The sequence below is a fragment of the Elaeis guineensis genome, chromosome 10, assembly GCF_000442705.2.
Source record: "Elaeis guineensis isolate ETL-2024a chromosome 10, EG11, whole genome shotgun sequence".
NCBI lineage: Eukaryota > Viridiplantae > Streptophyta > Magnoliopsida > Arecales > Arecaceae > Elaeis > Elaeis guineensis.
The window spans coordinates 73,137,712-73,152,384 of record NC_026002.2 but is presented as its reverse complement, the minus strand read 5'-3'; the positions used below and the strand labels follow the sequence as shown (position 1 = coordinate 73,152,384).

General features: G+C 41.8%; 1 protein-coding gene across 1 annotated transcript; it reads right to left on the bottom strand.

Annotated features, from left to right (window-relative positions):
- Window positions 1-7,113: 7,113 nt before the first annotated feature.
- Window positions 7,114-7,770, bottom strand: LOC105033826 (uncharacterized). The gene has a single exon (XM_010908758.4). The coding sequence runs from the start codon at window positions 7,661-7,663 to the stop codon at window positions 7,295-7,297; it is 369 nt and encodes a 122-aa protein (XP_010907060.1). The 5' UTR covers window positions 7,664-7,770; the 3' UTR covers window positions 7,114-7,294.
- Between the last annotated feature and the right edge of the window lie 6,903 nt (window positions 7,771-14,673).

Here is a 14,673-nt window from a genome sequence, read left to right as displayed (position 1 = left end):
AGCCCATTGTTCAAGCACCCTTAAGGCGATCTGGTAGAGTACCACGTCAACCGGACAGATACTATGGTTTCTTGATCCAGGACGGCGATCCTATCGAACTTGATGAAAATGATGAGGATCCGATCACCTACATGGATGCAATGCAGAGATCTGACTCTGAGAAATGGCTAGAGGCCATGAAATTCGAAATGGAGTCCATGAAGGTCAACAATGTGTGGACATTGGTTGACCCACCTGAAGGAGTAAAACCCATAGGGTGTAAATGGGTCTTCAAGAGGAAAAGAGGCACAGACGGAAAGGTGAAAACCTATAAAGCCCATCTAGTTGCCAAGGGATATCGTCAACATTATGGTATAGACTATGACGAGACGTTTTCTCCTATGGCAATGCTCAAATACATTCGGATTATGCTTGCGATAGCTGCCCATCTGGACTATGAAATCTGGCAGATGGATGTGAAGACAGCTTTCCTAAACAAAGAGCTAGACGAAGAGGTGTATATGATACAATCTGAAAGATTCACATCCACAGATGAGTCTAAGGTGTGCAGACTACAGAGGTCCATTTATGGACTTAAGCAGGCATCCCGGAGTTGGAACATATGTTTTGATAGGACGATCAAGATGTATGGCTTTGTTAAGAACGGAGAAGAGCCCTGCATTTAAAAGTGGGCTAATGGTCCAGTAGTAGTATTTCTTGTATTGTATGTGGATGACACTCTCTTAATCGAGAATGATATCCCTGTATTACAGGGAATAAAGATTTGGCTGTCGTCGACCTTCTAAAGATCGACGGAAAGAAAAACCTGGCCGACCCATTCACTAAAGCCATTACGGTGAAGGAGTTCGACAACTACAAGTCGAAGATGGGTATTAGATACTGCATCGATTGGCTTTAGGCTAAGTGAAAGATTGTTGGGAATAGTATCCCAAAGCCAATCGTCAGTCTGTTGATGGTTGTGCTCTTTGTTGTAATTGTACATAAATTATAAATAAATAAAAATTATTTTGACACTTTTCATCATAAAGTATTTCATCTTCTAATGAACTTCTGTGTTGTGGTGAAGTCCTTAGGACTATTTAGACTCGACAAAGGAGGATTTATCATTTAGTCCTCAAATCTATTCGCAGCCAAATGATACGTTGTTACCAAGGATGACAACGTTTATCAAGCATAGGTCGTTGTGTGCCATATGGGTTGGTTGTCCTCTTAACCAAGGAGTGTGGAGACACTGGTATGGCATACAGGTGAGATATAAAGGTACATCTGTAGTGAACGTGACTGACTTCGGAGCTATTTCTGCTGTCAAGATTTACTCCGATGGAATATGGGTATAAATGTCCCTCCGACCTGAGACCGCCACGGTGACTTGCAAGCAACTCACTGCACTTAGGCACTGGACTACCTGAATTTCTAATTCAATGACGGAAGGCTGCTGGGTGTAGTCAAGTACTTGACTTGTCGGTGCGTGTGTCAAGATGGGATTGACCACTTCAGTTCAGGAGATGTGTACAGTCGTATTTTAATTTAGCAAAATCTTGGCCAAGATAGTCCTTGTGAGGAGTCACAGGACTGTTTGAGTTGAGCACGATTTGGATGATCTAATCAGGGTTGACAATTTAACCCTGAGTCATCCTAAACACAGGAGTCAAAAGGATGAATTAAACATTAACCATATTCATGTAGGTTCTGAGTGTTGTGATTGCGACTATTCGACCTATCCGAACGTCGGGTATCATTGCTAGATGGTCACTTCGATTAGTACAGGAATTGGTTCCTATGCTACCGGCTTAGGTTCGAACCTGCGGGGTCACACACATTAGTGGTTCCTATCTGATCTGATGGCTGATGTTGAATCCTACATGTTTGGGACTCAGTGATCGAGAATCAGGATTCTCTGATCATAAGTTCCACACATTATGGGTACCGAGGTCAAGAGTCCCACTGGTTGGGACTTTTCGATCAAAATTACATATCGATGAATTCTGATGCCCGATTGTCCATCGGATTTGGACTCAGTATTTATGAGAGGTTTAATTAGTGATTTGATCACTAATTAACTCAATTTGATTGAGTAATTATTTTTGGATCAAGTCCAATTGAATTGGATTCAGTTGGGTTTGACCCGATTAGGTTAAGAGTTGACCTAATCGTTGAGATGGTTTGGTCTCTGATTTGATCAGGGGTTGGGCTTAGTCAATTCCTGATTTGATTAGAATTTTATTGAGCCTAATTAAGCCTAATTAAGTTGGGTTTAAATTAGTCTAATTGGACCTAACTTATTTGGTTCAATAGGTTGGTTTAAATAATGAAACCACTTTGACCCAATCTCCATGCGCCACTTCACTTCCATTGCACCCATTTGAATTCATGAGAAGAAACTTCTCATGAATTTTTTTCTCACGCCAAGCCCTCTCCACGCCCCACTTTAATGTGCCAAATGAATGGATAAGGATGATTGGTTGGCAATTCAAATTCAAAATAAAGTTTGAATTTGAATGGGCAATCAATCTTTGCGCCTTATCCCTTTTTTTACGCTCCATTTATTACATGAAAAAATATTTCTTATGAAATCACTCCATGCACAATTTAAGCCACGCCCTCCTCTTCTCACGCCTTTAGTGGATAGGGGATGAGTTGGTGTCTATTTAAATTCAAAATTTGATTTGAATTCAAATGTGCAATTACTCATCTTTATCCTTTCATTTGGATAAGACGTTTGATGTTGTTATAAAAGGAGGAGAAGAGTGGGGCATGTGAAAGAAGATTTTTGGAGAAAAGTTTTGGGGCATGAGGAAGTCTTGTGCGTGAGAAGGAAGTCCATATCGTTCCAAGAGAAAAAAAAAGAAAAGAAAGAAAAGTGGGTGCAAAGTTTCCGGTGAGTTTTCTAGAGTTTTAGCCTGGGGTTCGAGAAGTGAGAAGGTGAGTTACGAGTGTCGTGAGCCCACAAATTTCAGGGAGATCTTCAACATCCTCTCAAGCACGTCTGTTGATGATCCGGAGCGTCCGAAGAATCGACAGACATCGATCGAAGGAGTTCGATCAGCATCGACTGTCAAAAGGACTCTACCATGAGCTAGCACTCGTAAGGAGTCGATCAGACCGGAAGCTTCATGTGGACGATCCACAGAGGCCAAACACGCTGTGTGGCTGCATCATGACGATCAGACTCTTCCGACGGTGATCAGATTGCGGCGATCTACTACCCGCACAAAGGTATTATGTTCTGAACACATTACAGTAAAGTGTTTACTGTTTGAATTCGAATTTTAAATTTAAATGAACGCATGCTATATATCATATTTAGATCCTAGTGTAGGATAAATTTATGTTAATTAATTAGATTAATTAATAATTTTTGCTGTAAAATAGTGATTTTAAAAAAATTTTAAAATTACCATTTTACCCCTGTACTGAATTTTCCCAACAGAGGTTAGGGTGTGCGTAAGGGAAGAGTGGTCAGCTAGGGAGAGGAGTCCAAGTTGGTTCGGACTCTTTAATGTTTATCCAATTAAGTCTCTTACCTAATTAAATTAGGTTAAACCAATTAGATCAATCTGAATCCAATCCAATTTGGTTCTAAATATGATTAAATTCTAATCAAATCAAAATTTAATTAAGCTCATGTCTTGATCAAATCAAGAACCATTCATCTTTGACAATTAGATCATCTCATAACCTAATTGGATCAAACTAAATTAAATCCAATTCAATTAATTTTGAACCAAATCATATTACTTAATCTAATTGAGCTAATTAGCAATTTAATTGCTCATCAATCGTCCTATAATTCATTAACCTTTAGCAAATTAATTTACTGTAACTTTTGCATAAGGCTAACCATCAATCGAATTGATGATTACAACCTAGAGTGATTCTCAATCGTCAATCAGCCACATAATAAGACAGTAACTTCTTTTGAGTATGACCCCATAGGTTCGAATCTAAGTTGGTACCTCAGAAATAACTTTTTGAACTAATCGATGTAACCATCTAGCAATGGATCCAACATCCGGATAGACCGAATGATTACAAAGCAACATTCAAGAACCTACTGACGTATGGTTACTGTATAATTTATTTCTTTGATCTTAATGCTCAAGATGACCTAGGATTTAACTGTTATCTCTGGAATAGTCAACCACATTGTATTTCAACCTTTCAAATCCATCATATGGATTACTCTAATCAAGATTTTACTAAATTAAAATATACTGATACATTAACTCCTACTTATTCTGAGAGATCAATCTCATCTTGACTCACGCACTGACTTGATAAGTGCTTGATTGCATTCAGAAATCTTTCATTATTGAATTAAAAATTTAAGTAGTCCAGGACCAAAGTATAGTAAGTTGCTTGCAAGTCACTGTGGTGATCTTAGATCGGAGGGATACTTTTATTCATACCTTTCATGAGCTACTTTTGACAGTACAGTGCTCCGTAGTTGATCACGTTTGGTATGAATGTACTCCTACATTCCACCGACATACCATACTAGTGTCTCGACACTCCTTGGTTAAGAGAATGATCAACTTATATGGCACACAATGGCCTATACTTGATATCATTATTGTCCTAGTAATAACGTATCATTTTGTTGTAAATAAGTTTAAGGCCTAAATCTTCTATTTAAATTAGTCCTAAGGACTTCATCATAATCCAGGAGTTCATATTAAAGATGTAAACACTTGTGATAAAAATATTAAATAATTTTTATTATTAAATAATTTATATACAAGTACAAATGAGCACAACTGTCAACAAGTTGATGATTGACTTTGAGACATAATTTTCAACAATATCTACAGCCGGAAGTCTTCAGCTTTAGACTTTGTCGGTGTGGAGATCCCTTGTTAGCACGAACTTTGTTGGGTCCCATCGAAATTCCATTCTTCTATTTTTTTCAATCTTTTTCTTTAGTCTGACGTCGATTGATAGCGCCTTCCTCAGCGCGAATATACTTTTGTGCGCATTCAAGGAGTTCGACATACATTCAAGAAAATATCTTGTCCAGAGAATATATGAATCTAAAATTTCATAGTCCTACTTTATGGTTGAAATAGCTATTGACTCATTGAGGTCATGGACCTCAAGTGCGACAGCATTGAAGCACACCACATAATCTCTCAACAACTATCCCTCCTACTACTTAATGGAGAAGAGCTATTAGAAGTTTACGACATTCATCTTCTGGTGTTGAAGTGAGCTACGAACAACTGCTTGAACTACTCAAAAGAATGGATGCTTCTCAGTTGAAGCCCAAAATACTAGGCCCGAGCAATTCTCCGAAGAGTAACTAAGAAGGCCACACAAAAGAGGGCATCGGAGCCATCCTGAAGTAACATAAGAGCTTTATAGCTTTCCAGATGGTCGAGGGGGTCAGTGGAACCATCGTAGGGCTCCATTTACAGTATCATGAATCGAGTTGGAATCAGCTCGTCCAAACTCCATCGAGAAAAGGAAAGACGTGTGTTGATGCCGAGGATGTTGGAAGGACCTCGATTGTCCTCTTGCAACCGCATGAGTTGGTGGTTGATTTTCTATAGCTTGCGGTTGTAGTCATTGAATCGCTGTTGTGTCTTATTAGGATGATGGAAATATCTAGGTGTGGAATCTTCTTCAGACGAACTAAAAGGAGAACATGATTGCTTCTCCTTTTTGGATGCCTGTTGAGGAGAAGGAGACCATAGTTCTTTAAAATCAGCACGACGCGAATGCCAGATGCATTGAGAATTGGCATGATGTGAGTGCTGAAGAGGTTGTGGGTTGGCACAATGCGAGTGCTAAGTGTATGGACAATGCGAAGAAGGGGCACGTCGACTATGCCTCGACGACACAACTTATGGTGCTGGCTCCTCCAGGTGTTGGCGTTGTTGCCATTTCGTAGTCTGTTGAAGACTATGAATGGCCTCTGTTAAGGTATTGACCTATTACACAGGAGCAGCAAACTGTTGTTGATCCATTGTGATCATCGGACGTGAAGCGCTAGGCTCCGCATTAGTTGCCAGAGGTGCTTCATGTCTCGACGAGTGTCAGGCGGTGCTAGTAGATACATTATGTGTCCTGATTTTTGTCATGACTCCTATTGGGGACAACTACGCTACCACCGCCCCCTATCTGACATGTCAAACTATTGCTGCTGAACTCCGACAAGGTAATCGGGCTGCCATGAAGGAGAATACACTTGACCGACAGATGAAGAAGTGACCTGCATAGGAAGTCCACTTATCGGAGATTATAGTGATGGAGGCACAGAATGAAGGCTAGAATCAGATAAAAATCACTTATCCGGATTTCCCTCTTACCCTCCTTTTATAGAGTGGAAATGCCATTATTTGATAATCATCGTCGACTATTATTCCAGAATGAGGAAGTTATTGGTGAGTAATGGGCTATTAGTGGATAGTTACTATCGTCCACTGTTTGATAATTATGGGCAATTAATGCCCACATTGAGTAACCGTCTTCCGATCCCTACTTTTTCAAGGCCAAAAATTATAGTTGTAGGTATTCAATCATTTGACGAGGTGTCCTAACCGAATGTCGAACAAGATAGTCGATAGAGTGCCGAACTGTAAAATAATCATGTTGTATGAGTTGTTTTCTGACTTAGTCGGCTACATTCCAAATAGAATCATTGGCCAATATCCTTGTCCACATGGTTATCCTAGCCGGTCATCCAAATATTCATTCCAACAGACCCAGACCATGTTCTGGCACCCCAATGCCACCTCCAATACATTACCATCTAAAATTACAATGAGTTCTCTTGGAGTATCCATGACTCCTTGTATCTTTATCCTCCTATTCGACAACCATTTCCACAGAATATTTTTTTTGGCACTCAATTATATTTCTTTCACCTTATCGGTCCATCATTGATTAGTTTCTCAATACGAGTTATTATGTCCTTAATTACTTTTTTAGTTTGTAACATGCGTTTTATTAGAAATTTGAAGCTACAAAAAAAAATGAATGCTATCTCCTAATCGATCGAGATCAACCTGACAGATCTGGCATATCAGCTATCCAACCGACCATCGGCTTAAATTTTTCGGCAAACAATACCATAATCGAATCATAAGATGCAGCAATTCACAAGCAAGCGGATTAATCGAACGGCCATTATTCCTACAAATCTCATATCCAACGGCACGGAATTATACGAAGAACAGGGCCTCAGGAAGTTTCATGTACTTGTGCGCCGCAAATTCGACCCGAAGAATACAACAATTTCTCCGTCCTCCGCGTCCCTCGAAATCTCGCAGGAATCAACGTTCAGAAATCACCATCACCCGATCGCCTCCTCGCTCTCCCACAGCCCGACGGATCGGACGAACAAGGCAGAGCCCCAAACCACCAGGGCGGCGAAGAGCGGGGGCACGAAGAGGTCCGCCTTCGACCGCCCGAATAGCTGCGCCGGCACGCACACCACCTCTCCCGCCGGCCCCTCCACTGGAACCCTAACGGCGCCTGCCCGGCACCGCTGGGCGAAACCCGACTCCGGCGACAACGCCCACACGAACGCGATCTCCGGCGCGAACGACGTCACCGCCACCGTAGCCGTCAGGACGGCCGTCCACGTGGCCGCGTACCGGAGCAGCGGCCCCCGGTGGAGGAGCATCTCCCGGATCACCGCCGGCAGAAGAGAAATCTTCATGGCTCGAACTAGGGTTAGGGTTAATGTTTAAGGAAGAAAACCGAAGATCGAGAGATAAATAGGAGTTAAGGCTTAGGTAGGGGGAGGGGGTTTACGGTTGAGTTGGTGACCGAAGACGCGACGAAGAGCGTCTAAAGTCTAAAGGAGTCCTCGAGGAATTGGCAGAATGACGAAAATGCCCTCGAATGCGGTACGTTCCGCCACGTGCCGGCGGCCTGGTGGTTTCTCTCCATGTGGCCGATCCGGACGTTGGAGGGCAGGCATTCATGCTGTTGGGGAAAAGGATTAGGACAAGGCTTCATTTTTACTGCTCGTAATTTCTAGTTGTGTCAGAGAAGGGAATAGATAAAGTAATTTAGAGGGTGATTGAAATGGAAATGAATTAAAATTAAAATTGAAATAGATAAATTTTTCATAACATTAAGTAAAATAATTTAGGAGGTGATTGAAATCGAGATGGATTATAATTAAAATTGGAATAGATAAATCTTTCGTAGCGTTAAGTTCGTGACTGCAATCGAAATCAGAATTGAAATAAAAATTTAAATCTTTAAGGGAGAGTAGGAATTTAGTTTTGGATAGATTGGATCATTCTCATTTCTTCTCAAAAATATAGTCGGAACTAGATTTCTCTTCCATTCTCATTCTGATTTCATATCTCAACTTTCTCCAATCAAACACTCCCTTAATGCTTTAGTGGTTATGAAATAGTGCAGACAAAAGAAAGAAATCTGGCAAGTCATTGAGGTCTCTGTGGTGGATTATGCATAAACTGGGACAAACCTCCAAGGCCATGCAGATTGTCCTTGGATATGCTTGTAGGTATGCCAGGATATTTTGTTGAAACAACTCAAAAAAAATATGCTAAATGTGTTGGAAAGAATATTAGGACAAAGCTTAATTTAGTACATTCTAATGTCTAATTATAGAGTTAGGAAAAGGCTTGATTCAATGCATTCTAATGTTAGTTTCGGAGAGAATGGAATCGAGGATAAGGCGATTTTATGCTTTTATGGATTTAGAAATAACGCACGGAGAGAGAAGAAATGCTAGCAAGTCATTGAGCTACCTGTGCTGAATTGTGGATATAGTGTTTAATGGGTTCATTTCATGCAACATGCCTCTTTTCTTGGTTGTTGTAACAAGCATCTTAACCGACCACCACCCCACCGCACCACCCTCCCCCAACCCCACACCCAAACCCCCACAAAAAAAAAGCATCTAAGGACATGCAAAACGTCCCTGCGTACGCTTGTAGATGTTGATATAAAAGGCGTCCCACGCATCCCCTGACCAAATATAGCTCAAAAGAATGCAACCACCACTAGGACAATAGTTGAAACATGATAATGCGCTTGCTATATTATTATGATATTTGATAATATTTTTATTACAGTGGTCACAGTGAGTATCTCGGATCAGTGTGACAATCATAGGATATCTCAGGTCTTCAAACTATCACCGGAACCGCTGACTTAAGAGCAGAATCATATGTAAAGCAGAGCTGCTTGTGTTTGGTCTGCCGTGGGTCTGTCCGGCATATTGGTTATCTCCATTACCTCAGCAGGCTAATGTCTTAGCACATGGGTTGCCTTTATTATCACAGCCGACCCATTTTCTGATGTGCGTGACAGTTGTCCATCTCGAGTGGATAGACTCGTGTGTAACCAATTTCTTTGATTTTGCGAGAGCGATTAAGGATAGAATTATCTCACCCACAATAGTATGTTCAATGACCCTGCAATCTCGAGATCGTACGATCTCACAGCTGTTTAACCAGCTGTTCGACAGCCTTTTATAGAAGCAGCCAAAGCCCTGAGGACCAAGATAAGCCAATCAAACCCTCTCAGAAAACTCGTTGCTGTTCCTATTATTCTTTGAATCTTACTTGAGCATCGGAGGATCTTCGTCGAAGTAAAAATCTCTGGTTTAGACTTGTTTTGTAGGTCACTCCAGTGCTAGCATCCCTGTGCGAGACTCAACCACCTTCTTTTCGACCTTGACTGAATTAAGCAGTAACAGATAGAGGAAGGGCCTAATCTTCATTATGCCTTTGAAATGAACATCATCCCGGCTCTCCAACGCCGCCGCCTCTCGCCATACGGAGAGTCAGGCCAATAGTCGGGCGTAGCAACCAACGATTGAGACTCTCCCACCATCCTAACCTGCACTGGTCATAGCGGATCAATTCAGCCTGCTCTTCCAGTAGGTCCAAAACTTGACGGCCATCGTTCAAGTTGTCCAGACTACTTTGGCGCCTCCCCCAACGGTGCCATAGCTTGCTCAGGCTGCCCCTGCATCTCCTTCAGCGATGCAATCGGTGGCTTTCTCGATGGCACCATCGGCACTTCCCGTGGTGGTGCCCCCACCAAATCCAGTTTCACATTTGACTCTTCAGCCGCCACCACAATTAGAGCCGCATGTGCCTTCTTAGAGCCCGAAGAGGAGACATGCTCATCAGAGTCGTTTCAGGGCTCAGTAGCTGACTAGACGGAGATCTCTTAGTCCGCAATCGGGGCATGATTCAACCCCCGATTGTCATTCTCCACAGCATTCTAAGGCCTGCATCGCCCGAGATCTTCATATCAGAAGACGATTTCAAATGCTCAATAAACAGATGGAGAAGAAAATTGAAAATGCACTCAATAATAACCACTCCTCGATGCAATCTTACGAGGGGTTTAATAGTGATCCGTCCTTCATCTCGAGGATAGTGCAGGAGCCACTCCCTCGATACTTCAAGCTGCCTCAGCCAGAGATTTATGATGGGACTGTCGACCCCATTGATCACTTAGCAATGCTCCTCCAAGGAGCATCTGATTCAATCCTTTGTCAAGTGTTCCCTCCCACTCTCAAAAGAGCGGCTTAACAGTGGTGCTCAAGTTTGAAGCCAGCTTTCATCCACTCCTTCGACGATTTGTATCGATCCTTCATCCGTTACTTTGTCAGCAACCGACGGCAGCAGAAGTAATCCGACTACCTCCACACCATCAAGCAGAAGGAGGACGAGTTGATCCATACTTATATCAACTATTTCAATGCGGTGACTTTAGAGGTTCATGATCTGGATCAGTTGACTGCAATGGTCGTGATGATGGGTGGCCTACTGAAGAACGATTTAAAGAAGTCGTTAATTAAGACTTATCTCTGAGATTTTTTGGATATGCTTGCTCATACAGAGAAGTATACCCGCACGAAAGAGGCCTTTGCAGAAGAGATCCCTGCCAGTGCTGTTGTAGCAGGACAGAATAAAGAGCGCTTTCCAAGATGGGAGAGGAGAAACCATCAGCACTTCCGATCCCCATTCCAAAGGCAGAGGAACGAGAACCAAAATCATCGATCTCGAAGTCCTCAAAAAAGGGATTGGCGATCCTCACCCCTCGGGCATTATAATAATTATACGCCCTTAATTGTTTCCAAAGGGGAGGTGTTGATGGAGGTCTGAGCCGAGCTGCCTCAGCCTCCACAGATGCGGATGAAACTAGAGCACCGTTGTGATCCAAATAAGTGCTGCCTCTATCATCGTGACCACGGTCACGATACCGAAGATTGCCTGTAGCTCCGAGACAAGATAGAGAGGCTCATCAGGTAGGAGAGACTGAACCATTTCATCTGGAGGGCGGCACCTCAACGTCGACCTTCAAGAGCTCGACAGCCGCCTTCTTTGCCTTAGCAACCATTTCCTTTACCTCAGCCACATTCAGTTCCAGTGCAGCAAGAGAGACAAGAAGCAGGAGGACAGATGATAGTGGAAGACCGACCCATCCGAGGAGAAATCCATATGATGATTGGAGGATCATCTAGGCCGGTGGAGCCTCCAGAAGCAAAGAGGCCAAGGCTTCAAGATGTGGGTGAGGATACCATTGTCTTCACCGAGCGGGATGCTGAAGGTGTACTTACCCTGCATAATGATGCAGTGGTTGTAATGGAAAACATCATCGATTTTAATGTATACCATATTTTTATGGATAATAGAAGCTTGATCGATATTTTATATTTTTTGTCTTTACTCAAATGGGGTTCACATCAGACCAGCTGACTAGATTTGACATCCCAATTCAGGGTTTCTTTGAAAGTTCGATGATTCTAAAAGGGATGATCAGGCTCCCTCTTATCGTGGGCACTCCACCACAGCGAACTATAATTCAAGTCAACTTTTTGGTGGTCAAACTTTCCTCGGCCTATAATGCAATCCTTGACTGTCTGAGCTTATGGACCATAAAGGCCGTGGTTCGAGCTACTATCTGATGGTGAAATTTTTCACGAAGGAAGGAGTGAGGCAGATCCGAGGCAATCAAGCCACGGCTTATCAATGCTTTGCTGCCAAGCTTTGAACAGAGGGCCAGCTAGTCCAAGCAGAGGTCCAGCCTGAGCTTCCGATATGGTTGGATGCTCGTGATGATTTGATTGAGGAATGTGCCCAGCCTACTGAAGACCTCCTGAATGTCCCTCTAAGGAGAGAGGATCTTGATCAGATAGTGAAGATTGGCTCACATCTGGATGAGGTAACCAAGAATCGATCGATTGCTCTTTTACAGAAAAATACAGATCTATTCATCTAGTCGGCTGTAGATATGCTCGGCATCGATCCGAAGGTGATATCCCATCACCTTAAGGTGGACCCAACTCATTGTCTGGTGAAACAAAAGAAGCAGAGTTTCATCCTGAAGCACCAGAGAGCTATAGCCGAGGTGGACAAATTTCTTAAAGCCGACTTCATCAGGGAGGTCATGTACCTAGATTGGCTGGCAAATATTGTGCTGGTCAAGAAGGCAAATGAAAAGTGATGCATGTGTATCGATTTTATTGATCTGAACAAGTCCTGTCCAAAGGATAGCTATCCATTGCCCCAAATCGACCAGCTAGAGATGCCACTTCTAAGCATGAGCTCCTTAGTTTTATGGAAGCCGTCATCGGTTATAATCAAATCTGGATGGCATCTGAAGATGAGGAGAAAATAGCCTTTGTTACTAATCGAGGACTTTTCTGTTATAGGGTAATGCCCTTTGGTTTAAAGAATACAAGAACTACCTATCAATGGTTGGTGGATAAAATTTTTAAAAATTAGCTCAGCCACAATATGGAGGCATACGTAGATGACATGCTTGTCAAGAGTCGAGCTGTCCTAGGCCATGTTGCCGACCTCCAAGAGACCTTTGACACTGTCTAATGGTTCAGGATAAAGCTAAATCCAGTGAAATGTACCTTCAAAATTACCGTCAGTAAATTTTTTGGATTTATAATCTCACGAAGAGGCATAGAAGTAAATCCCGAGAAGATCAAGATGGTTCTTGAAATGACACCATCAAGAATCATTAAGGAAGTGCAGCATCTTACCAGTAAGGTGCCTTGCTTAACTGCTTTGTTTTTAGGTCGGCCGACAGTTGCCTTCCTTTCTTTTAGACTCTCAGATAGCCGAAAGACTTTTAGTGGACTATGGAATACCAAAAAGTATTTGAGGAGTTGAAACAGTATCTCAGCTCTCCAGCATTACTCTCGAAGCCTCAATCCGACGAGAAGTTGTTGTTGTATATCATCATTTCTCCAGTAGCAATCAGCTCAGTACTTGTCTGAGAAGAAGGATGGGTTCAGAAGTCCATATATTACACCAGTAAAATCCTTCATGATGTGGAGACCAGATACTCTAAGCTAGAGAAGCTAATTTTTACACTGGTTGTCACGGCAAGGAAACTACATCCTTATTTTCAGGCCCATACTGTTGTGCTACTTACTGACCAGTCAATTAAGGCCGTTCTCCACCGACGAAACACTTCAGAATGAATTACAAAGTGGGCTCTTGAACTTATTGAGTTGGACGTATAGTATTGTCTGAGGCCTTCCATTAAGCTTAGTGCTGACAGACTTCATCCTAGAATGTACCATTTTGAATGGGCCAAACTCACAAGATGGAGAAAGCTCAAGAGCTAGTGAGTGCTCAGAAGCTAGTGAAAGCTCAAGGGGTGAGGAGGTAGACATAGGATCTGATTCTGAGGAGTTATGGATACTGCATGTCGATGGCTCATCGAATACTTCTGGAGCTGGGGCCGACCTGATCTTGATCGATTCAGAAGTCGATATTGCTGGATATACAGTGCGCTTTGAATTTTCATCCACCAACAATGAGGCAAAATATGAAGCTCTACTTGCCGGTCTGATGCGCTCCTATCAAGAGAGCGATCAAAGATAAAAATTAACCAACTACTGCTCCGTAGAACAAGATAAGTCGGATCGAATCCTCAGGGATCTAGGGCGATTGTTTTATGAAAAAAAATAAAAGAATTTAAAAATATTTTGATTGAGAACTTCCAAAAACTAATCAATAGGATAATTTAATTAAAAAAAATTAAACTTAACACATCTTAGGGATTAAGAATCCATTCTTTTTGTTTAACAGATATTGATATTTATTTATGCAAGGCCATGTGATTAATTGGTTTTTGAGTGTAACCTATCTCTATCTGAGTACGAACCATATCCCATGGATCACGATCCATCCCTTTATGAGTATAGACTATCTCAAATCCATATAAAAGAAAATAAATTAACTTTAAGATAATATATCCCCTATTCAAGCATGAACCGTATCTTATCAGGATCACGATGCATCTTCTTAGAGAACAAATTGTTAAAAGTCTAATTTATTCAAGAAAACACAACACATGTATAATTAAGGGAAAAAATTTATTATCATTGCATAAAATAAATACATAAGATGGGAAAAAGAAAAACAAATCTGTAACATGAAGAACTTCATCTCCTCCTTGAGATGGAGGAGCCTTAGCTGCGTATCTGTTTTCTCTACCTCTCAAATTCTAAAATAAAAGAAATCTAATTGTTTTTAGGTGACTGCTCACTTCTCTGATGGATGCCCCTTTGATTCCCATGGTAGGCCTTTAAATAGATGCTGAAACAGATTGAAAAAGAGTCGTAATCAGAGTTTTAATTGTATTCAAATGCCTCAACCCATGCCCACCATCGGATGGAGTTCAAAGGGCCTAAAAACTCTCAAA

Coding starts and splice junctions, on each gene's coding strand:
- LOC105033826 (XM_010908758.4), bottom strand. CDS start 7,663: ATGAAGATTTCTCTTCTGCCGGCGGTGATCCGGGAGATGCTCCTCCAC.